This window comes from Oncorhynchus keta, chromosome 19 (genome assembly GCF_023373465.1).
Source record: "Oncorhynchus keta strain PuntledgeMale-10-30-2019 chromosome 19, Oket_V2, whole genome shotgun sequence".
Taxonomy (NCBI): domain Eukaryota; kingdom Metazoa; phylum Chordata; class Actinopteri; order Salmoniformes; family Salmonidae; genus Oncorhynchus; species Oncorhynchus keta.
The window spans coordinates 58,317,212-58,343,561 of NC_068439.1; the positions used below are offsets into that span (position 1 = coordinate 58,317,212).

Consider the following 26,350-nt stretch of genomic DNA (forward strand, 5'->3'; position numbering starts at 1 on the left):
TAAGGATAGTCCTTTGCATTTGTTTTGCCTACCAATCCAATGCTTTTAACACACAGGAAGGAGTGCAAACTTTTGGAGAACAGAGATTATTCGGACACAGGGAAAGATTCGAAGGGTAGCGTTTTAGTATGAGGCAGGGTTTATTTTTGGGGCAGTCCTACTCCTTCGCTATTGTTTTGTTCATTCGACAGGATTGAGAGAGAGAAGTAGATAGGAGCGAGAGCCATGCTCGCAGCGGTAGTAAACAGTACATGTGATCCAGAGGCAGCGGGTTAGATTTCTGGACCACCCCACTGAGGCCCCTGGGCCCAGTTTTTCAAAACATTTAATCCATATCAAAATTATTCTGTGTTGCGTTAAATTCTGCTCCCCTTCAGATGTGGTCCCTCTTTTTTTGGATGCAATTATAACACTGGACCAAATCTCTAACATAGCACATACAATACAACGAATCAAATCGCGTGCACATATTTTACAGATGTTATTGCGGATGTAACAAAATGCTTATGTTCCTAGCTCCCACAGTACAGTAATACCTAACAATACATGCAAATCCCAAAAATCAAAAGAAAGGTAATTAAGAAATAAAAAAATATATTAGAATGAGCAAGTAGCTGGCTAGTAACAGTGACTGAAGTTCAGGACAATGTATAGGGCAGAGGCCGGCGAGTGGTGACCATTTAACAGTCCGCATTCTAGATAGTAGCAGGGTGAACAGGCAGTGGCTCGGGCGGCTGAGGTCCTTGATGATCTTGTCTTTCCTGTGACTCCGGGTGCTGTAGATGTCCTGGAGGGCAGTCAGTGTGCCCCCGGTGATGCTTTGGGCTAACAGCACCACCTTTGGAGAGCCCTCGTTTACGGATGGTGCAGTTGCCGTACCAGGCGGTGACACAGCCCGACAGGATGCTCTCAATGGTGCATCGATAGAAATCTGTGAGGGTTTTAGTGGCCAAGCCACATTTCTTTAGCCCCCTGAGCTTGAAGAGGCACTGTTGTGCATTATCCAGACTGTCTGTGTGGATAGACCATTTCAGGTTGTCAGTGATGTGTACACCAAGAAATTTGAAGCTTTTCACCCTCTCCACTTGAGAGGTTATTTTCCTGGCACCACTCCACCTGGGCCCTCAACGCCTCCTTATAGGTGGCCTCGTCGTCGTTGTTGGTAATCAGGCCTACCACTTGTGTCGCGTGGCCACGCAGTCATGGGTGAACAGGGAGAACAGGAATGGGCGCAAGCACGCAACCTTGTAGGGCCCCCGTGATGAGGATCAGCATAGTGGTGGTATTGCAGCCTCCCTTCACCACTTGGGGTCGGCCCGTCAGGAAGTCCAGGACCAAGTTGCATAGGGCGGGGTTCAGACCCAGGGTCCCGAGCTTAGTGATGCGCTTGGAGGGCACTATAGTGTTGAAGGCTGAACAGTGAACCATTGACATTTGGGTAAAATAAAGGCAAACAACATTGAATGGGGGAACAGAACTGACACAATACAGGATCATTTTGATCGGGATCAAACATTGGGCACTGGAGTAGAGGGTTTGTGATGGCACTTTAGTTCAGAACATTAAACTCTACCTGCAGCTCCTGGTAGAGTTTGCGCAGCTCCAGGGCTGCAGTGCTGGTGACCTGTCCTCCCAGTGCGGACTGCAGGCCGTTGAGCTTTCCCCGCCGCAGGTCCTCTAGCTGCAGACTCAGCTGCTCCACCCGCAACACAGCTGACTGCAGCTCCACCTGCTTTTCCTGGAACAGCCCACTCACCTGCTCAATCTCTGCCGCTTTAGGGGTGGAGGGAGGAGGATTTAGGATTTAGTTGAGTTCCTTAGAGTTCAGCACACATATAGGGGCGGTTTCCCACACATTTTAAGTCTAATCCTTGACTTAACAGCGTTTTTCAATGAACTTTAAAATCCAGGACTAGACTTAAACTGTGTCTGGGGAACCACCCCATCAAAAGACAACCTGATATATTTAAGCAATAAGGCCTGAGGTGTGGTATATGTCTAATATACCACGGTTAAGGGCTGTTCTTATGCACAACGCAACAAGGAGCGCATGGATACAGCCCTTAGCCGTGGCATATCAGCCATATATCACAAATCTCTGAGGTGCCTTATTGCTATTATAAACTGGTTACCAATGTAATTAGAGTAGTACAAATGTAATGTTTTGTCATACCCGTGGTATACGGTCTGATATACCACGTCTGTCAGCCAATCAGCATTCAGGGCTCGAACCACCCAGTTTATTTTAAAAAAATAATTGAGGATGACAAAAAAAAGTTGAATGACTTATTTTCATTGTGGTCCATAGTATACATTGTGGATACCATGGGACGCACATACACACACGTGGACACACAGTGTAGAGGTGAGTTGGGGTGAGATGGAAGGTCACAGCGTACACGTGGCTGAGTTGGGCGAGTGCGTTTATACATGTGTAAACTTACACAGGTTGCCGTTGATGACTTTGCTGTAGTCCACCTGGCCCCTCATGGCGCGGATCTTCTTAAGCTTGGCCTCCTGGCTCTCCACGCGCTCCTTGAGCCTCTGCAGCTTCTCGCTCTCAGACACAGACTGCTGCTGCCGCCGCTCCTGCTGCTTCAGGTAGCGCAGACGTTGCTCCTACAGTCAGATCAAGGGAGAGAAAAGAAAATGAGAGAGAGACAGGGAAGGAGAAAAAAAAGGGACAGGGAAGGAGAAAAAAAAGGGACAGGGAAGGAGAAAAAAAAAGGGACAGGGAAGGAGAAAAAAAAAGGGACAGGGAAGGAGAAAAAAAAGGGACAGGGAAGGAGAAAAAAAAGGGACAGGGAAGGAGAAAAAAAAGGGACAGGGAAGGAGAAAAAAAGGGACAGGGAAGGAGAAAAAAAAGGGACAGGGAAGGAGAAAAAAAAAAAGGGACAGGGAAGGAGAAAAAAAAGGGACAGGGAAGGAGAAAAAAAAGGGACAGGGAAGGAGAAAAAAAAGGGACAGGGAAGGAGAAAAAAAAGGGACAGGGAAGGAGAAAAAAAAGGGACAGGGAAGGAGAAAAAAAGGGGCAGGGAAGGAGAAAAAAAAGGGGGAGGGAAGGAGAAAAAAAAGGGACAGGGAAGGAGAAAAAAAAGGACAGGGAAGGAGAAAAAAAAGGACGGGGAAGGAGAAAAAAAGGGACAGGGAAGGAAAAAAAAGGGACAGGGAAGGAAAAAAAGGGACAGGGAAGGAAAAAAGGGACAGGGAAGGAAAAAAGGGACAGGGAAGGAAAAAGAGGGACAGGGAAGGAGAAAAGAGGGACAGGGAAGGAGAAAAGAGGGACAGGGAAGGAGAAAAGAGGGACAGGGAAGGAGAAAAGAGGGACAGGGAAGGAGAAAAGAGGGACAGGGAAGGAGAAAAGAGGGACAGGGAAGGAGAAAAGAGGGACAGGGAAGGAAAAAGAGGGACAGGGAAGGAAAAAGAGGGACAGGGAAGGAAAAAGAGGGACAGGGAAGGAAAAAAGGGGACAGGGAAGGAAAAAAGGGGACAGGGAAGGAAAAAAGGGGACAGGGAAGGAGAAAAGGAAGCAAGAGGGGGAGATGGAAAGGGATGGAGAGCAGGGAGAGAGTGATTAGAAATGTCAACGATCTTCAATCTGATGCATAGCGAACACATTTGAAGGTCTGAACATCATCTGCATGTGTGCATGGACAACAGAGCAATCTGTAACAGCATGTGACATTCGTGGTTTAAGCCCATGTTTCACTTCATACATACACTCCTCAGGTCACAAACGCACACACCTGTGTTGCACACTTTGATCACACATTGCTGGCAGGAAAGCACACACACACACGACAGTCCTCACAAGACCCTGATATACAGATGAGCTTCCATCTAATAGCTAAAAGTGCACATCTATTCAGCATTAATAATATAAACTGCTGTCCATATAAGAAATACATTAGCGACTGGGTCTGAACTCTGAAGGAGGAAAGGAAAAGGAGGAGGGATGACTTCATCTCTCTCTGAGTTTCTCAACTGTGTGTTGCTCTAATTCAAGTTCCAAGAGAGGAGATGACAGGCCGATGTTTCCAAATGACTGCAGGGTTTCAAGTAGACCTACTTTTTAAAATAAAATCACTTCTCTGCCATTTGGCACACAGAGGTTCCCTGCACGGCCAAATCGGTCAATCATGATGACGACCTAGTTTGTAGTCGAAACATTGTCCTTGTCTTAAAGACCTTGGGAACATCATACCAGTGTGAGGATTTATAGTTTTGTTCTACGTTACCCTTTCAGATGCAGCACCTGGGAAACCTTTTTATTATTATGGGTGCCTACATATTATCTCTTCGTCAATGCGTTCCTCTAATAAGAAGCCAAATCTACTAACAAGGTAAAGACTCTTTACAGATGTTATAGCATTGGCTAAGCTAGCTTGAAGCTATTCCATAACGCTGGCTAGCAAGCCGCCGACGCGAGCACTACAGCTAGCCAAATAGCTGGTGAATTATAGCGAATGTGGACCCACTCAAGACCAACAGAGAAATGCCTCGAATGCCCTTCAGTGGAGGTAGGGTGAATTTGGCTGGCTGGACCACAAATGCAAATGGATAAAATGCTTAAAAGAAAATGACAACCGCAAGAATGCACACACAAAACCATGCCTGCCTCACTCTCCACATAATGGGATTCAGCACCATGTCTCTGCAATGGACAGCATTAATCATGCGCGCACACACACACACACACACACACACACACACACACACGAGCAGCATGGCATGGCAGAACGCATGCTCCCTAGTCCCTACTGAATCCAGAAGTGTTTGGATGTGTTCCAAATGACCCCGTATTCCTTATAGAGCACTACTTTTTCTAAAAAGGGCAAAAAATGAATAAATGTTCTCACATACCCAACACTAACTGCTAGACTACATGTTGCCCTACATAGGGAATAGGGGTCCATTTAGGATGCAGCCCTTGACTGGCTAAGTGAATAGAAGCTATAAAATGGCCAGAGCTGCAGTGGCCTCACTGACACCCAACTACTCAGCCCCATGACTGAACAGTTTTAACAACTGTTGCAACTAACATTTCTAACGTCTTCCCAATGACATTTCACAAGATATAGGCTTAACTAAACATGTGATTATCGAGGTCATGACATTTAAATATCGGCATAAAAAAATTGTATTTCCACGGTCATAAAAAGTGCCATTGAAAATTCGAAATGAATGTAATTTTTCTGTGTTGTGCAACATTTTGCAGGAAAACAGACTACTGCCAAAAACACTGAAATAATACCTAAAAACTGAAGAGATTCTACATTGACGTTGATATTTGTTGAATCAGGAGTTTAAATGCTGGGCTATAACAAAAGCATGTGACCCTTTGCTTCCCTGAAAGCCTGACGTTTTCTTATGGATGGAAAATGGGCACCATCAAATTCAAGTCTGGACCTCAAAGCATGGGTTGGACATGGTTGAGGGAACAGAACCGAAAAACAAAAAATAACAGTTGAGGAACAGAAGCGGGAAATAAAGTGATTGACAGTGCATTTAGAAAGTATTCACTTGACTTATTCCCTCAAAAATGTTGTACCAGCCTGAATAAAAAAATGTATTAAATTAATTTCTCCCCCACTACACACACACACACACTACCCATAATGACAAATTGAAAAAAACGTTTTTAGAAATGTTTGCTAATTTATTGGAAATGAAATACAAAAATATAATTTACATAAGAATTCACATCCCTGAGTCAATACTTTGTAGGAGGACCTTAGACAGCTATTAGAGCTGTAAGTCTTTAAGAGCTTTCCACACCTGGATTGTGCAACATTTGACAAATTACTATTTTCAAAATACTTAAAGCTCTATCGATTTTGTTGCTGATCATTGCTAGACAACCATTTTCAAGTCTTGCCATAGTTTTGACTTAAATCTACTTAAATCTAACTCGAACATTCACATTCACATTCACACATTCTTCTTGGAAAGCAACGCCAGTGTAGATTTGGCTTTGTATTTTAGTTACGGTCCTGCTGAAAGGTGAATTTAACTCCCAGTGTTTGGCGGAAAGCAGACTAAACCAGGTTTTCCTCTAGGATTTTGCCTGTGCTTAGCTCCAATACGTTTCTTTTTTTTATCCTGAAAAACTCCGGTCCTCAACGATTAAAAGCATACCCATAACATGATGAAGCCACCACTATGCTTGAAAATATGGAGAGTGATACCCAGTAATGTGTTGTATTGAATTTTCCCTAAATATAACACTTTGTATTCAGGACAAAAAGTGAATTGCGTTGCCATATTTTTTTGCAGTGTTACTTTAGTGCCATTTTGCCAACAGGATTCCTTATTTTCACTGTCAATAAGGTTACTATTATGGAGTAACTACAATATTCTTGATCCATCCTCAGTCATTCAACTTTGTAACTGTTTTAAAGTCACCATTGGCCTCATTGTGAAATCACTGTGCCGTTTCCTTTCTCTCTGACAACTGAGTTAGGAATGTTTTAAATGTCACTTGCACAAGAACAGTGAAATACTGCAGAAATGTTTTGGTACCTTTCCCCAGACCTGTGCATCGACAAAATCCTGTCTTGGCGTTCTACAGACAATTCATTCCACCTCATGGCTTGGTTTATGCTCTGACATGCACTGTCAACTGTGGGACTTATATAGGCAGGTGTGTGCCTTTCCAAATCATGTCCAATCAATTGAATTTACCACAGGTGGACTCCAATCAAGTTGGAGAAACATCGTGAGGATGATCAATGGAAACAGGATGCACCTGAGCTCAATTTGGAGTGTCATAGCAAAGGGTCCGAATACTTACGTAAATAAGGTATGTTTAAACACTAATACATTTATCAAAATGTCTAAAAACCTATTTTTTCCTTGTCATTATGGGGTATTGTGTGTAGATTGAGGGGGGAAAAAACTATTGAATCGATTTTAGAACAAAGCTATAACCTAACAAAATGTGGGAAAAGCCAAGGGGTTTGAATACTTTCCGAATGCACTGTATACAGTGCTCTTTCCATGACAGTCTGACCAGGTGAATCCTGGTGAAAGCTGTTCCCTTATTGATGTCACTAGTTAAATCCACTTCAATCAGTGTAGATGGGGAGAAGTCAGGTTAAAGAATGATTTTTAAGCCTGGAGACATGGATTGTGTATGCATGCCACTCAGAGTGTGAATTGGCAAGACAACATATTTAAGTGCCTTTGAACAGGGTATGGAAGTAGGTGCCAGGCGCACCAATTTGAGCGTGTCAAGAACTACAATGCTGCTGGATTTTTCACGCTAAACAGTTTCCCATGTGTATCAAGAACGGTCCACTACCCAAAGGACATCCAGCCAACTTGACCACTGTGGGAAGCATTGGAGTCAACATGGGCCAGCATCCCTGTGGAACGCTTCCGACACCTTGTAGAGTCCATGCGGCGACGAATTGAGGCTGTTCCGAGGGCAAAAGAGGGGTGTACAACTCAATATTAGGAAGGAGTTTCTAATGTTTGCTATACTCAGTGTATGATCACAAGTCATACACTATATACAGAAAATTATGAGGACACCCCTTCAAATTAGTGGATTCAGCTATTTCAGCCACACCGGTAGCTGACAGGTGTATAAAACCGAGCACACCGCCATGCAATCTCCATACACAAACATTGGCAGTAGAATGGCCTTCTGAATAGCTCAGTGACTTTCAACGTAGCACAGTCATAGGATGCCACCTTTCCAACAAGTCAGTTCGTCAAATTTCTGCCCTGCTAAAGCGGCCCCGGTCAACTGTAAGTGCTCTTATTGTGAAGTGGAAACATCTAGGAGCAACAGAGGCTCAGCCGCAAAGTGGTAAGCCTCACAAGCTCACAGAGCAGTACCGCAGTGTGCTGAAGTGCGTAGCACATCTGTCCTCGATTGCAACACTCACTACTGAGTTCCAAACTGCCTCTGGAAGCAACTTCAACACAAGAACTGTTCATGATATCAGTTTGCATGGCAGAACAGCCACACACGAGCTGAAGATCACCATGCGCAATGCCAAGCGTCGGCTGGAGTGGTTTGAAGCTCACTGCCTTTGGACTCTGGAGCAGTTAAAACGTGTTTTCTGGAGTGATGAATCACACTTCACCATCTAGCAGTTCAATGGACAAATTGAGTTTGGCGGATGCCAGGAGAATGCAACCTACCCCAATGCGTAGGTCCAACTGTAACGTTGGGTGGAGAAGGAATAATGGTCTTGGGCTGTTTTTCATGGTTCGTGCTGGGCCCCTTAGTTCCAGTGAGGGGAAATTATACGCTACAGCATACAATGACATTCTAGACGATTCTGTGCTCCAACTTCGTGGCAACAGTTTGGGGAAGAACCTTTCCTGTTTCAGCATGACAATGCCCCCGTGCATAAAGTGAGGTCCATAGAGAAATGGTTGGTCGAGATTGGTGTGGAAGAACTTGAATGGCCTGCACAGAGCCGACCTCAGAACAACTATAGAACAACTTTGGGATGAATTGGAACGCTGACTGCGAGCCAGGCCTAATTGATGTGCCCTTGAGAAAGGCACTTAACCCTAATTGTTCCAGAGTTGCCGTTAATAATGGCAGACCCTGGCCTTGACCTCACTCACCGAGGCGGTCTCAGGGAGAGCGGAATATGCAAAAAACACATTTTCAATGCCCACATGTATTAATACACACTTGTACGTGTGACATAGATCAAATAAGCACCCACCAAATTATTATAACACTCAAATAAAGTGCAATATGCATGTGAAATCAATGTGACTCAGACATTATAGGCCTATGCTACAATGTTTTCTTACATTGAGAAATATATGTGCACTTGTGTTAACTCTCTGTAACACAGTGCTTCTCATTTCCCATTCCGGGGTAATGTGATGGGCTGTCACTGTGTAGAAGCTCTCTGAAGCCCTGGAGGTCCATCCATCTGTAGTAGATGGCCAATTCATTGACAACTTTGTGTACTACCTGTTTGCTTAAATGAGTGCCAGAGGACGAAGTTTGTAACATGGCTCAAGCACCTTTCACGAGGTGCTGAAACCCCCTATTCTTCTCAACCACTGAGAATAGGGACATATCTGTAGATATAGACATACCTATCGCTGATGCAATTTCTTTGGTCCGGTCAGAATCCTCTGTGAAGGGCTGCCGCTTGAATGGAGAGGGGAGACGAAGTCGTTATTGGTTTTTTTTGCGTTTCCGTCTTGCTCCGGTGGTAGGAATACTTAGGTGATGTCGGTGTAAATGTGAAAACATGTTTGAAGTGTTGGCAGCTGCATAGGCTATTCTCGTTGAGCAGTAGCGACATACTCTAAGGTCTATCGCCGTTGTAATCTACTGGGAAGTAAACATTTAAAAGATGGAGAATCCTCCTGGTTTATCGATCCCACCACTCACCATTGTACAGAACTACTTCCCGGCTGCACCTCACAAAAGGACCGTTTGAAATTAGCCAATTAAGATTAGAATTGATTACATGCGGACAGGTTCTAGTTATTTTTAATGGAATAGCCTGAAAGGTTTTTTCAGCTGATTTTCTAAAGAGGCATACAACGCAGCATCGGCACAGTGTTTTGTGTGTTTTTAAAAATACCGGTATTCATTCAGATTTACAGTGCCGAACGCACTGAGGTCGCATGTTCTAGATCATTCACTGATATCTATTAATTAAAATGATATGCAATTGGATTCTATAAATTGTGTTAACATCAGGAAATCTGATGTGAAACCTGCCCCGTACATTGCACTCTGTATGAAAATCCCTTAGGAATGCATCACGTCCAGAAAAGAGGTACAGGTAACCCATTTTCACAAAATGCCTTCATAATGAGTGCACCAAAGCTAGAAAAAGTCTAAAAAATAATGCTTCGCAATTGCTGATTTAACCATAGGGTCATAGAAATTTATAGAGATCACAACGTTGTATCTGTCCCATTATAGAGTCTGACTTCACAGGCACCACCATTTTGAAGTGGTCAATTTCCTTCTTCTACGAGGGTACATACTGCCACCTGGAGTGTGTTATTTGAACCAGAAAAAGTCAAGGTTGGCGATTTACTGCCACCTACAGTTATGGAATATTCGATCACAAGTATGATTGACTAATCCCTCCTAATGACCTGCAGAGAATTTTGTGAATCTTCCTTAACCCATAGGTAGTCCCACCCGGTTGACTACTTCAAAATGGTTAAAGTCATCAATGGCGCAACCCATGCTAAAACAGGCTTTTGGGCACAAGCGTCCTCTATAACATAAGGTACACATTTTCCAATATGGCTGCCAGCTAAATATTGCTATGCAACAGACTACAAGTGACAACTATAAAACCAATACACTACTAGATTTGAATCTCTTGAACTTATATCATTTCCCAGTATGACCAATTTCCCTAAAACAAGTAGCCTATGTAGTTCTACCATTTGTAACATTGTTGTTTCAATGATGAGTCTACGTAAATCATTAGCTATGGATGGCAAAATGTTGAAGATGAGATCCACCCAATAGAATGTTCCATTGTTGTTTAATAGTCATTTTCAATTAGCATGTGAACATTACAACTTGTCTCAACATTCCTTAAATCAGTCTGCAAACATTTTATTGCATAAACTCCCATAGAACAAGATACATAAACGTGTAAAAAACCATAGAAAGCACATTTTCTGAAGATGGGTATCATATCTATTTGATCAGGGTCTTGTGGGGAACAATTTATTACCATCAAACCACCCCAAAGTGGACAAATCTCTAATCAAGGACAGATTTAGACCTGGGACACCAGGTGGGTGCAATTAATTATCAGGAAGAACCAGCAGCACTCTGGATCTCCAGACTGGGATATGAATATCCCTGGAATACAGTAGCTCTGACCCTCTTATAAGGCTTTTCTTCCAGTAAAGAAAATTATGTCTACACAAACACACAATAGGTTACCTTGGCAACAAGCATCTGTTGCTGGGCCTCGATCTGCTGCTGTTGCCGTGTGGCCATCTCCTGCAGCTCCGAGAGCGTGAGCTCCACGCGGGGGTTCCCCACCTACACACAGAGAGTGAGAGGGAAAAAGAGACCATAGAAAGTGAGAGGGGGAGAGAGAGAGAGCGATTGAGAAAGGAAGAGAGGGAAAGAAAAAAAAAAAGAGGGTGAGAAAGAGAGAAGGGAGTGGTAGAGAGAGAAAGAAGGGATAGGTGGAGAGAGAGCAGAAGGGAGTGGTAGAGAACGAGAGAGGGAGAGAAAAGGAGTGATGGGAGAGAGAGAGAGAAGGGAAAGAAGAAAAAAAGGGATGTGTTATCCATTTGTTTATCTCCTCAGCCCTGAAGAGGAATTCGGCATCCCAAATTTGCACCCTTTCCCCTATAGCCCAGGGATCTAGTCAAAAGTAGTGTACTATAGGGATTAGGGTGTCATTTGGAATGAAGCCGAAGAGCCAGAGCACATTGGCTCAGCCAGAAAAAGAAAATGAGCTACAGCGGTCAGCAGCAGACCCATAATCTAGATAGAAAACCCCCCACACTAACTGAGGGGAGGACAATCAAAGCAGAGATCACCCAGTGCTGGGATGGTCATTACTTCAGTAGTGGGTGTCCACAGTATAGCCTACAAACAATTAGCCCAGGGCAGCTTTTGCACAGAAGTTTGTTTTGGGACACTGCAAAATGTTGCCTGTGGGTATATCTATCTATTTATTAATTATATTTATTTACATCTATCTATCCATTCATTAATCTATTTACTCATTTAACATTTTTTACAGTTCAATGCAGTTTATATAATAGATGTGGTCCTGTGTGGCTCAGTTAGTAGAGAATGGCGCTTGCAACTCCATGATTGCGAGTTTGGTTCCCACTGGCGCCATCCATATGAAAATGTATGCACAAACTACTGTAAGTATATATATTGCTAAATGGCATGTTGTAGATCGGGGTTCCCCAACTGGCAGCCCGTGGGCCAAATTTGGCCTGCGGATGATTATATTTAAATTGTTGGACATTAAAGACTAAAAACACCAGCAAATCAGCTCCAAGTTATTTTGATTTTGGAAATCTGTTCCAAAGTATTTCCACACATATTAGAGCGATATATACACTACATTACGAAAAGTATGTGGACACCTGCTCGTCGAACATTTAATTCCAAAATCATGGGCATTAATATAGAGTTGGTCCTCCCCCCTTTGCTGCTATAATAGCCTCCACTCTTTTGTGAAGGCTTTCCACTAGATGTTGGAACATTGCTGCGGGGACTTGCTACCATTCAGCCACAAGAGCATTAATGAGGCCAGGCACTGATGTTGGGTAGGTAGGTAGGCCTGGCTGGTAGTCTGCGTTCCAATTCATCCCAAAGGTGTTTGATGGGGTTGAGGTCGAGGCTCTGTGCAGGCCGGTCAAGGTCTTCCACACTGATCTCGACAAACCATTTCTGTATGGATCTTGCTTTTTGTACATGAGCATTGTCATGTTGAAACAGGAAAGGGCCTGCCCCAAACTGTTGACAAAGTTGGAAGCACAGAATCGTCTAAAAAGTAATTGTATGATGTCTCGTTAAAATTTCCCTTCAATTAAACTAAGGGGCCTTAATCATGAAAAACAGCCACAGACAATTATTCCTCCACCAAACTTTACAGTTGCCACTATGCATTGGGGCATGTAGCGTTCTCCTGACATCCCCCAAACTGCCAGATGGAGAACCGTGATTCATCACTTCAGAGAATGTTTCCACTGCTCCAGAGTCCAAAGGCGGCAAGCTTTACAATGATTCGCATTGTGCATGGTGATCTTAGGCTTGTGTGCAGCTGCTCGGCCTTGGAAAGCATTTCATGAAGCTCCCGACGAACAAAAATTTGACGACCTGACTTGTTGGACAGGTGGCATCCTATGACGGTGCCGCATTGAAAGAGCACTTCAGTAAAGCCATTCTACTGGCAATGTTTGTCTATGGAGATTGCATGGCTGTTTGCTCGAATTGATATACCTGTCACCAACGGGTATTCTTGAAATAGCCAAATCCACTAAATTTGAAGGGGTCTAATTTTATTTGTCACATGCTTTGCAAACAACAAGTGTAGACTAAGAGTGAAATGCTTACTTACGGCCCTTCCCAACAATACAGAGAGCAAGAAAATAGGGAAATAATAAGTAAAACGTCTAATAATAAATACACAATGAGTTACAATAACTTGGCTATATACACGGGGTACCAGTCAAATATTACATCTGTTTGGGCCTCTTGGGGTCAATTTGCAATCAACTAATTATGTTCCAGCCCCCTAACCATCCACTCATGAAAAAAAAAGTATTCCTTATTTTAGTCTAATGCAGCCATACTCAACAGGAGCACCGCGGCGCGGTCCGGATCTTGACCGGGGTCAATACGGACCGCCGCAAACGACTTGACTCAATTTATCAGCCGGGTGAATCGCAGCTGTGATAGCAACAGTATCAGTCTCTTTACACAGGCGCCTCTCAGTTCCTATCACATCACGAAGGGCGGCGGCAGGGTCGTTATGGCAATGGAGCAATGGGAGGGGCACGGACAAGGATAATTGGATTAAGCACATGTTCCCAAAGGCCGGAACTCTGGGGAAAAAATGATTCCTGTGTTCTCCGACTGTGTCCTGGTGGAACAGAGCCTCTATCGGGTTCAGAGGTCAAGTCAAACCTTCTTCTCATCCCTCGAGTCCCGACTTCAAACCAGCCGTGTTGTGGAAACAAATACCTTTCTTGAAGTCCAATGGCCATAGGTGGGTAACACAAACACACCTAAAGCTGCATACACAAGGATGATGTAAACTGTGTTTAGACAGTAATGCATCCTCTTCAAAGCACATAGTTGAACTAGGGAAAACTTTATTGAAAGAGCATATCTACCTCCAAAGGTGTTGCCTGGCTTCGGTAGAGCCTCAGAGTCATAAGCAATATTGAAATGGCAAAGAACCCCTAGCCAGGGCCTATGGAAAGTGTATTGAAAAAGGGGAGACTAAATGTCATGGTTGTCTTACACACATCAAACAGCACAGATATGAAGGAAAATGTGGAAATCGTGGAAATCAAGACAACTGTGTGTCATTGTCTACTTTGTTCTGGTCTTCACAGACCCTTACCAAATCTGGGGCCGTGTGTATCAAGCTTTTCAGAATAGGATTGCTGACCTAGGATCAGGTCGACCTCTGCCCATATAATCTTATTTGTTGGCAAAACACATCTTCGCGCTCCTACTCTGAGACTCTTGATACAAAAGGCCACAGGTCCTTCGAAAAAAATAAATAGACATCATAAAAAGGGTTACAGTGACCAAGGACAATGTTGAGTTCCGTTTGGCTACACAGATTAGAAGGGGGGGGCCAGAACGTCAGGAGGGGAAAGACAGATCCTACAAAAGAAAATGTAATTCTGCCACTTTCTTAAGTGGTAGGACTGGAAAAAGAATTTGACAATCTATATAAGGCATCATAATAAGTACAAGCTCTGGCTGATGTGTTGCTGTGAACTACAAGAGGTAAAAACCAATCCAGGTCTGTTCACTATGCTCCTTTCAGAATTCACTGATAAATTAGTCCACATGGAAAACTAAAGGCATAGAAACCATAAATAAATTTAATAGGAAATGTTAAAAAAAATCCATGACAAAAAAAATGTTAAACAACATTTTGGACTGACCAATGTAGAACTTAACTTCAAAGTTACACATAACAAAATGTTTGTGTGTGTCCCTGTGTCCCGTTAACACTCTGGGATTACCCAGTAAAAAATTGGGAATGGCTCAGAGACCACAATGTCACTGGACGGTTACCAATTGCTTTATTAGATTAAAATGGAGGGTCCACCCACTGGAAATCCTTCTGAAAAAGCCGGACTAGAGAAAGCTACATTTGGGTAATCCCATGGTAACAGAATTAATGCTGAGAATCAAATATTGCACTTTAAAATGTATACCAAACAAAAACCATTGATTTCAAAGTTTAGTTTAACAAACCATTCCTCAAGGACTACTTTCATATATTTCAGGAAGTACTGTGCAGATACAAAGTTAGGTAACAGAATTAAACTGAGGAACATTTGACCTTTTATTCTGTTACCGAACTTTGCATCTGTCCAATTTTTCCAGTAAATACATTTTTAAAAATGGATTTACTGTGTAAATTATTCAAAGTAGTCATTGTGCATAGGAACGTATAGCCTGTTAAACTTTGAAATCAATGTTTTTTTGTTTGGCATACATTTAAGTAAAACATCAGTCTCTGCGTAATTCCGTTACTGTGGAATTGCCCATTTCAAATCCCAAGCAGACTCAACACACTGGCTACATCTCGATTATCCCTCCTTCCTCCCAAAGTTTGCACTTGTTCACTTCTCTTAACTGATTTAAGAGGAAATGACTGGTATAAGAAATATGGTGGAAACTCCCCCCGAGCCCACACCACCAATCCAATGATTTTAGATTTGTGCTAAATAGTGAACGAGTATACATTTCAGGAGAAAATAGATACTATTGTGATGCATCCACTGTTGTGCCATTGCTCATTGTGCTGTCCGTCGTTGCCTGAAGAGAGTGGGGCAAGGCAAGGGAGCAGGGAAGAGCTGAAATCAAGGACTAGTAACGAGTTAGCAAGGCGGGAAAAGAGATGGGGGGTTGATGTTTCGGGATATGCTAGCCAGCTGCCAAAAGTCCCCGTCTCTGTCCCACACACACACACGCATATATGATTCCCTGTCCACATTTGGAATTCAGCACCAGGTTTCACAGAGCGACCAAGATCCACACAACAGTTTGACACAGCAATCCAAAACGACCTGCTAGTGCGATTCAAACTTTTGACAATTTCCTTGTCATCACAGTGCCACTTCTACCGACTATGTTTGTTCTCCTATTGCATTCCAATTACGGAATAAATCACATCAATCGCCACATTATACTTTTAATCTCTTTTTTGAGTGCAGACTCGCTTTCGCTTTGAGAGACAGGTAGAACAAGTTCAACCAGTTAGAAAAGCTCTCGTTGAGATATTGGGCTATTATTCAATGTTGAAACGGTACACATCTGTAGATGCTCAAAGTCTGTAACATGTCAACTCTACGTCGGTTGTCTTTCAACCAGAACGTGTCTGTACTCCATCTACAAACTATCACTAGACTATCAACAGCTTTATTTCTGCAGATTAGCTGTAGTGTCTGTAAATATACTACAAATGCAAACAGTCCCGAGTTGGCTGCGTGGTTCAGATGGAAGGTTGAGATCACCTTACCTCCCAAGTATTTCCCCAGCTTCAGTGAGTGAATCCCGGGTGCGTGTATGTGTGGGCTCTGCCTCACAGACAGGAGGGATGGAGTGGACGATAGTAGAGGGTGATGAGACTGACTCAACTCAGGCAGGATGTGCCCCACACACACAGAAAGCCACTGGCACGCAGAACCACGCTCCAGTGCATCCGGGCGACAGCCTCACTGATGAGGCCCACGGGAAAAATAAACACACACACACAGACCGCCGAAAAGGAGAGTGAGAGAATGTCTGGGTGAAATTGAGAGAAAGGAAGAGAGAGCGAGAGGGAGGGGGGCTGAGAGAAAGAGAAGGGGACCACCATGAGTATAGAGGACAGGAGAGAGAGAGAGGGAAAGCCATGTCTTACCCTCCCATTCTCTAAAGGGCATGTGTCCCCTGGGGATTATAGAGCTCCTCTCTCTCCCTGGGCCGAGTCACCCGTGTCTGTGTGTGTGTGTGTGTGTGTGTGTGTGTAGGAGTGCTTGTGTAAGTGTCGAGTGTGAGAAAGTGTGCGCTTGCATGTGTGTTTGTGAGAGAGGGAGCAACTGTGTGTGCACGCGTGTTTGTGTTACACTTTTTCAGAGAGCATCCCACATGTGGGCTGAGCGGCGAAAAGCCCCTTGCTCGACCAGAGCCCCGCGGATAACCACAACACTGATCCTCTTAGGACCGTTATGTCATCATACTGCCCTAATCCTCCAAACTACACAGGAGAGTACTGCGCTTCCTTATACAATCAAGGTTAACACACACAGGCTAGTGGGCAACATGCTATGGATCAGGGGTAATGTTTGTTTGGGGTGGTCAGTGGGGTGGGGGGGAACAGGAGGGCAAGATGGATGGGGTTTACTGAGTGCATGGAGATTTGAAGAGTTGCCCAACAATGGGATGCGATTATATGGCCAAACAAATAGGCTATAGAAGCATTTGTGGACAGGACACCCCCTTCTCTGCCTAAAGTAGGAGAATGTGCGCACACAATATTATTCTGTATAATGTGTGTGGATATTCACACACACACACACTTTGAGGGGGTAGGGGGAACTGATCCTAGATCTGTACTAGGTCTACAGGAAACATGTAGTTTGAGCGAGAGTCAGACTTAGTGGATTGTGTTCTGGCAGCCCCCTCTAGGGTTGTTTTCACTAGGGACCAAACGGAAGCAAATGGACTGAAACAGGGAGGGACCTAACTGAACTACCTGAAGAAACACTTGTAAAACGTTTTGCCATGGTTTGCACTAATAAATACAACCCAGGGGACACCCACCTGAGAAGGAGACGCGCTCTGCCGGCGAGCAGCCGACAACACACCGACATGCTCGCACATCCATGAACATCCACATGCATGTGCACACGCAAAAACACATCTGGATCATGAATAGTAGGAGAACGTATGCCAAAGGGACCAGATGAGGCAATGTGGTGTGTCGCGATGCGGTCATCACAAGAGTATACAAACAAATAAATAAATAACTCCATCTTGTGCCGCAATGGTTTTTTCTCGCCCCCCCTTAAGGTTAAATTAGTTCCGCTTCCTCAAGCACAGCTCTCCCCATTCTGGAATCTGGGACAGATGGTTAGGGAGTGAGGGGGCATGCCAGAGGCTGCTGTTATCATGGAGCCATTCTCTAACAAATGCATGCATGCACACTAGTGGTGCGCGGGTCAGCTGTTTGATCACCCGCACCCAATTGCTAATAAACCATCTGCAAGTGCCGACTACATGTTTTAGTGATCATTTGAGGCCCTCACCAAACTTTAACCCGATAATATAGAAAGTGCGCTGTAGGCTACAGTCAGAGATGGCAGATTTTTTTTAAATAAAAAACATTTTACAGGGGGTGCAGGATTTTTCAGGGGCTGATTGACATACATAGAGTATACCAAACATCATGGACACCTTCCTAACATTGAGTTGCATATTCACTTTTTCTGCCTGTTCCCAAAAGTATTTGCTGATTGGCGGGTAGGCTATTTGGCGAGCAAACAGCTCGGCCCTAAAGTGTAGACTTAGGCACTAATGCCAGATGGCATTAAATACCGAAATAAAATAAACTCAATGTAGCCCTATAGATATAAATTGCATAAGAATGATAAATCCACAAAAGGTATTGTTTTCTTTATTTAACCCACCCTTCTCCCATCTCTACAGAGGAACTTTGGAGCTCTGTCAGAGTGGCCATCGGATTCTTGGTCAGCTCCATGATTGCTTGGTGACTCTTGGTGGATCCAAACTTCTTCCATTTAAGAATGGAGGCCACTGTGTTCTTGGGGACCTTCAATGCTGAAGACATATTTTGGTACCCTTCCCCAGATCTGTGCCTCAACACAATCCTGTCGTCTCGGAGCTATACAGACAATTCTTTGACCTCATTGCTTGGTTTATGCTCTGACATGCAATGTCAACTGTGGGCCAGGTGTGTGCCTTTCCAAATCATATCTAAACAATTGAATTACCACAGGTGGCCTCCAATCAAGTTGAAGAAACAGCTCAAGGATGATCAATGGAAACAGGATGCACCTGACCAAAATGTTGAGTCTCATAGCAAAAGGACTGAATACTTAAGTAAATAAGGTCTCTATGTAAATACTTTTTTTTTTTTTACCTGTTTTTGCCATGTCAATATGGGGTATTGTGTGGAGATTGTTGAGCAATATTTTATATAATCCATTTTAGAATAAGACTGTAAAGTAACAAAATGTGGAAAAGGGGAAGGGGTCTGAATACTTTCCGAATGACCTGTATGTTTTAGGAATATAAAAAAGTACTTTAAATATTATTTTTCAACATGATTTTACTCAGGCAAAAACTACTGAATGAGCTCAAAAACATGCTATGATGTATTGATTGTGATGACTGGGGTGAAATATTTTGTCCAGGCTAGAGTAGTCATTTGAATAACTGGAGCACCAAAAATGTCATTGACTCACTGATTTTGTGAATCACTGGCACAGTGAGGGCCTAACCTTGTCCCCAGGTTAATTGAGCATAACACATATAATCCTGGCATATCAATGAATCAAAGCTGGCCTCTGTGGGAGTGAACAGAGGTAGGGAATGAACTGAAGTATTTGTTGTTAGCAAATCACATGACTGCGAGGCGTGGCTCCGAATCAGAGACATATTGTGTGCCACTGTGTTCGAAGGTCCTTTTATTTTTATTTTTTTATTTTACCTTTATTTTACTAGGCAAGTCAGTTAAGAACAAATTCTTATTTTCAATGACGGCCTAGTGGGTTAACTGCCTGTTCAGGGGCAGAACGACAGATTTTGTACCTTGTCAGCTCGGGGGTTTGAACTTGCAACCTTCCGGTTACTAGTCCAACACTCTAACCACTAGGCTACCCTGCCGCCCCAGGGAGGTTCGGAGGGAGATTGACTGATTAGGGATAAAGCCAATGGATATGGGTAGGGACATTTTCTATTGGACAAGGACTTTTCCACATTCTCCCTATTGGGTTAACAAAGGCCATTTTTGAGGTATTGAAATAATACACCGCAAGTATAAAAATATATATATATTAAAAGAGCAGAGCAGCCTCACTATGGCACAACCCCAAACATATCGAAATATGAGTGTGTATCATTTGGGTACATAATGGAGCGGCAGGGTAGCCTAGTGGTTAGAGCATTAGAACATCAAACCCCCGAGCTGACACGGTACAAATCTGTCGTTCTGCCCCTGAACAGGCAGATAACCCACTGTTACTAGGCCGTCATTGAAAATAAGAATTTGTTCTTAACTGACTTGCCTAGTTAAATAAAGGTAATAAAAATTTAAAAAAATGATGTGTGTGATACAGTGTGTTCTTACCCCATTCTCATTGTGCTTATCTCCACTTCTACGGTTGGCCTGCTCTTGAGATTGCTGGCTCCCTGCAGGGGGAAAGCACAAACACTGAGTACACTCTAGACCACGTGTCAAACTAATCATTCAATCTGGCCACAAAAAAAATAATTTAACCACCGGCGGCGGGCCAGTGTCATTTATTTTTTGTTGTAAAAAAATACTAATTCGTGTAGATCTCAATAGACATGGAAATGAGTAAAAACAAACAAACTGTAGAAATGATAATGGACCTACATTTCCAGTCTCTTCACTCTGTACAGCTGGCTAACAGTCATTGAAACGAAAGCTAGACAGTCAGGAAGCCTAAAATTCTAAAAGCGATGGATAGAGAACTATTTTACTTATTATTTTTACGGTGAGGAAATTATCAATATTAAGTGCAGACCTCAGTGAAGAACAAATGCAGCCCACGGGGAAAATAAGTTTGACACCCCTGCACTACAGTATATCTGCAAACACACACGGGTAGATGGGTTTTGGGTGTGCGGTGAGGTCTCAATGTCGCTGTCATTGTATGTGTTTTTACAATTTTCCATTGCTACTAACTGGTTTTGTCAGACAGGAACCCCTCAGGGACAACTCTTAATTTATGAGTAAATACTAATAAACAGAGAACCCTCTTCTGCTGAAATGGGTCTTATAAAGTATGCAGATGATAAATAATAAGTGTGAGTAAGTAAGAGCTGGCATGTGATGGACTGGGGCCACTTCTCTGTGTGTGTGTGTGTGTGTGGGGGGCTCTGTGCCTTTGTGTTCCCGCCCAGTGGAGGGTTGACTCTCTCCACTGAAGACACCATCATATTCCACCTCACTGAGCCCAGGCCGAGAAAGAGTGATGAGAGAAGACAAGTGAGTACACAGGGGTAAAAGTAACAAAGAAATCCTGTGACTGAAACTTAAGTCGATCTCTGATCGATTGTCTGGGGCCAAGTTAATCTCCCTTTTCCAATGAGAAGGTCATGACCATCATCCTTTTTAGGGAAAGAGGATCATCTTGTATTAAACTGCGAGTTCAGCCAATTCCAGTCCCCTTGATTAGGGGGCCTGGGTCCACCCTGGGAGAATTTTTATTTCAAAGGACTGCGAAACTAAATTTATGGTGGCTTTTTTTTAAAGGACATTATAACGCAAAATACATTTTTAAAATGGTGACACCATCTAAAATATCATTTCCACCACCAGAAATGAGCCAAATAACATATTGGTAAAACTTATGGTACACTTATTTTTACATATTGGACCATGCTTATAGCCTGGTCTACATCCCTGGTCGACTGGACCTCAAAATCAGCTCCACTGCGTTTTTTCATCATTCCCCTCTAACCAGGGACTGATTTCAACCTGGGACACTAGGTAGGTGAAATTAATTACCAGGTAGAACAGAAAACCAGCAGGGTCCGGACCTTATTGGGTAAGACTTGTATGCCCATGGTCTATATTATCAGGATGTGCTATTAGCAACAAACAAAAAACAATAACAAATAAATATGAAAAGACCAAACTGCTTTCAAAATTGTTTTCCGAGTTTGTATTAAGATTTATTGTGCATTGACTGCTTGTCAGAATACGTTTCCCTCACTATGGCTCTTGCAACTTGAAAGAGCCTGGAGAGGAATATTTCTCTCACATAGAACACACAACCAGTCAATTAGGTAAATAGGTAAACTATTCTACTATAGGGTTGTCTGTTTTATTAACATTATATGGCAAAAAAATAGTTTTAGCACAGAAAGTCGCATCCGGAGTGATACTTTGCTTGAAGCTACAGTAGGCTACACACAGCTATTTGAGTCGAGCACCGCAGTGGTGTGCATTATAGACTATTTAATTCACTTCATCTAAACATCGAAGTGTCAGCAACAATCATTAATGTCAGTTCAGTGCACCCTGCATAACAGAGAAAATGTGATATTTGAGAACACATTTATTCGGGAATATATTGTGTAGAATAGACATGCTTCTGTATTAGGTCGTGTCATCTCCAAACCATTCACCACCACCCAACCTCTCCAGAATCAATGTGACGGAAATCCGTCAGAGTGAATGAGAACTTTAGTGCCTTGTTGCAAACATGATGCATATTTTGGAATATTTTTATTCTGTACAGGCTTCCTTCTTTTCACTGTCAATAAGGTTACTGTTGTGGAATAAATACAATGTTGTTGATCCACCCTCCGTTTTCTACTATCACAACTATTAAACTCTGTTTTAAAGTCACCATTGCTGAGCGGTTTCCTTCCTCTCTGTCAACTGAGTTCGGAAGGATGCCTGTATCTTTGTAGTGACTGGGTGTATTGATATACCATCCAAAGCGTAATTAATAACTATACCATGCTCAAAAGGATATTCAATGTCTGCTTTTTTATACCCATCTACCAATAGCTGCCCTTATTTGCGAGGCATTGGAAAACCTTCCTGGTCTTTCTGGTTGAATCTGAGTTTGAAATTCACTGATGGAGGGACCTAACATATAATTGTATGTGTGGGGTACAGAGATGTGTCAGTCATTCAAAGATCATGTTCAAACAATACTATTGCACAGAGTCAATGCAACTTATGTGACTTGTTAAGCATATTTATACTCCACTAACTTAGTCTATTTAGGGCTTGAATACTTATTGACTCAAGGCATTTCAGCTTTTCATGTATTTATTTTTGTAAAAATGTCCACTGACATTAGGTATTGTGAGTAGGCTAGTGACACAATCTCAATTTAATCCATTTTAAATTCAGGCTGTAACACAACATTTGGAACAAGTCCAAGGGTGTGAATATCTTCTGAAGGCACTGTGTTCGCGCTTGCCTTTGTTTGCCTGTGTGTGTGTGTCAGTTACAGATAGCAAAGGGGTTACTATTGCACCCACCTTGATCACTGCTTTCTGTGGGTGAGTCCTCGTGCCGGAGAAAGAACTTGACCTCTTGTTTTCGGGGTCCCCACTTCTGCAGGTGCTCGAACATCATGTGCTCAAAGGGGATTGCTCGTTCTAGGGGTATGGGAGGGACAGAGAGAATTGTTTACTTCAGCCATCATTGATTTATTTAATGCCTATATGTTTGCTTGTATGCAATGTGTGTGGTAGAATTTTCCATGGCAATAAAGCCTTCTGAATATGAGAGAGAATTGAAAAACAGGAAAAGGCAGAATCAGGTGGCTCGTAGCTGTCTGAATGACTAGTCTATAATCTGCTTATCCAGCGTCTCAGAGTAGGAGTGCTGATATCGGATCAGGTCCCCCCCTGTCCATGTAATATTTATTGTGATCTGAAAGGCAAAAGTTACCCATAATCAGCATTCCTACTCTGAGATGCTTGACACATACAGTCCCTGGGCTAGTGAGGGACAGCGAGAATGAAAGGAACAAAGAGTGAAAGAGAGCGATTCAGAGAGAGAGAGAGTGAGAGGCGGGGGGGATCTTAACCCACCCCATAACATTCTTTACCACAGCAGTGATGGCACTATAACCAGTATAAAGCAGTGTTCTCCTGGTTGAACAGAGTGACTGGACCAAAGCAGGAGCTTTAAAAGCACTTAAGTGAGCTTCTCCGCTTGAGGCAGACTCATGCCGACTGCTGGCCCCATTCGTTCCCATTACAGCTGAGCCAGACGCCTCACACAGGCAGAAAGGAAGAAGGGCAGCGTGGCCGCTCCCCCCTCCCCTACAAAAACTTGAGCTCTGATGAAGACTAGATAGTTCCGGCTGTGCTTTTCATGAGTCTATGGTTGCGTACCAAATGGCAAAAGCAGTGTAGTATATAGGGGACAGGGTGCCATTCGGGATGCAGACTTTCTCTTCAGACATTAAATGCAGACAGTGGCCACACCCCGCTGTCAGTGTGCACACACACACACCATGATTGCTTCCCTCACCAGAGTTCTAGCTGACACACCCGTGTCATCAGTGTTTTGCTGAGAGGGACCACTCCTCGAGATAAACATGACATCCAGCCAGCGTGTTTATTAGCCCTGTTGCGTAATCCCATTTGGCTAGCTCCTGACAATACAACTCCTCTGTGTGTGTAAACTGTTCTCCTTTGTGGAGAAATCTGTGGCAAACCAGTATTTGTGTATGTGATTACCCAGTACAGTGGAGGCTACGGATAGTTTTATGGCACACACATACAATAATACGTTTTCAAAACCATGTGGAATTTGATTATTTGTCAAACATACATTTTTAGATCATTTTCAAAAATAAATCTTCTTTTCACATATCTAATAATATTATGTATGCTTTATATTACTGTGTGGATGCCCATTTGTGGTGTCTACTTATTTAGTGAGGCCGGTATAGGTCAAGTGCACAGTAGCTTCAAGCTTTGCATGAATGGGCTTGGAATCAACTAGAATTTATTTTGTTTCCATAATTCAGGCATTTTGCCTAATAACAAGTAAAATAAACTGGTCATTACTCCTGCAATTGGCATAGGCCACATACAATTCACAATTCCCTCAAAAATGTAGTTATCCCTTATAGTGCACATCTAACTACTCAAATATCCACTTGTCTCCAGCAGTAGTTTCACAGTTGTTTCTCACACGATAACTAGTTACTGTAGTTTGACTGGTATGTACGGCTCAGAAAAGCTCTCCGACGCAGAAGACAACACTTTCGTTGTTACTATGTGTAGACACAAAAGTGTTTCCTTTCACAAAGCTTATTTCCAATTGGAGCTGACTGTGTGCTACATGCTTATTCATGCTCAAGTCTGAATGCAGCCTAAGTAAAGAAAGCATGTATCCCAAACAACACCCTATTCCCTATTTAGTCCACTAACAGAGCTCTTTGGGCCTTAGTAAAAGCAGTGCAGGGAAGATAACTATTTGGGATGCACACAGAGCATTGTTAGGGTCTCAAAGCACACAACTCCTTCACAATTTGTGTGGTAATAAGAGTCGTCAACATGTAGTTCAGGTAAAGTGGTTGATCAAAAAGTCTCCATTTCAACACTGACCTAGTCTAGTTGGAAGTGCACTTCAAGTCCTGAAGAGCCAACATATGAGCAGGCTGTTACTCCAGCCAGTACCCGACTAAATAGCAAGAATGAAAATGAGCAGTGGAACTGGACTCTAGGTCAAGATTGAAGTATACCTGCACTAGAGGCTAGGGTAAGAAGGCGCTTGAGGAGGAGATTCGAGACGCCGTCACTCTCTTACCGTTGCCTCGCCACACTTCGGCAAGGTGACAGCCGCTCTCGCCAGGCTCCTTGCAGAACTCGACCACGTCGCGGCACGATGTCTCAGGGGTGATGGGCACCTCGGTCAGTGCCTGTTCCCCATCACTTAGGTACACTGTCAGGATCATCTGAGCGGGAGAGAGGGAGGGAGGCAGTTATATCCCCTGCTATTGGTTACATTGAGTAAGCATTAGTACATTTAAGTCACGGGACAGGTTTTGCTCCGCCAACACCTAAAACAGATCTAGATCTAGGGTCAAAATTTAGCATAAATATTTAGGCTAAACGGTAGCTACCCTTTGCCAATCCAAACTACACGTGCTTCATTTGCTCAATGGTTTCAGTGCCTTCAGTTTGCTAGCAATGATAAATAGCTACCAAAAGCGATTGACGTGGATTTTCAATTATGTTTTGAGCCATCTATCAGTAATAAGCTCTCTCGCTCTCTGCTTTGAGCATTGGACAATCAAGCCACGACCAACCCTGTGTCCTGGCTGTAGCTTGAGTTGCGTGTATCCTCAGCACACACTGCTGTGGAATGTGTGTGAAAAGGTTTGGTGGAGCTCTTTATGGTAAACGTCACAGAGGTTTGTGGAATACCACAGACTGACATCAGTTCCTCATAGGTGCATTGACATCTGATAACACTACCCCTACTGAATCAGCAGCCTACATGGGTTAACTCAATGGTCTGGTGATGATCATTATAACTTTCATTCATAAAGACACAGAAAAACAGCTGCCAGAAATACTTTTTCTATGGATCCATTTCTGAAAATGTTCAGGGCCCCAAACATATTTTCTTCACTATTCCTCCCTCCCTTCTTTCCTTCTTAACGTAGCACTCACAGGTTTTAATGTGCCATCAAGTGTTACCCATCAAAGACTGTCAGTGTTTGCCACAAGAGTCCCCCCAGAACTCAATACACACACTTGATTCAGTCCAACGCTCAAAGCATAGATGGAGAAATCTAATTACTGATAGAGCCAAGGTTGAGAACATAATTAATAACATGTTCAAGATACCGCCAATTCTAGCCTCACAGCATAGCCTGCATCAGTCACAATGGGCAGTCCTTCACACTTCCC

General features: G+C 43.2%; 1 protein-coding gene across 1 annotated transcript in view; it reads right to left on the minus strand.

Annotated features, from left to right (window-relative positions):
* The window catches only part of ppp1r13bb (protein phosphatase 1, regulatory subunit 13Bb), a 73,270-nt gene that overhangs the window by 22,983 nt on the left and 23,937 nt on the right, over positions 1–26,350 (minus strand). Inside the window, 6 exon segments of the mRNA XM_035794017.2 lie at positions 1,574–1,773; positions 2,445–2,619; positions 10,913–11,014; positions 20,052–20,113; positions 22,952–23,071; positions 25,242–25,389. Coding sequence (XP_035649910.2) covers positions 1,574–1,773; positions 2,445–2,619; positions 10,913–11,014; positions 20,052–20,113; positions 22,952–23,071; positions 25,242–25,389 — 807 coding nt within the window.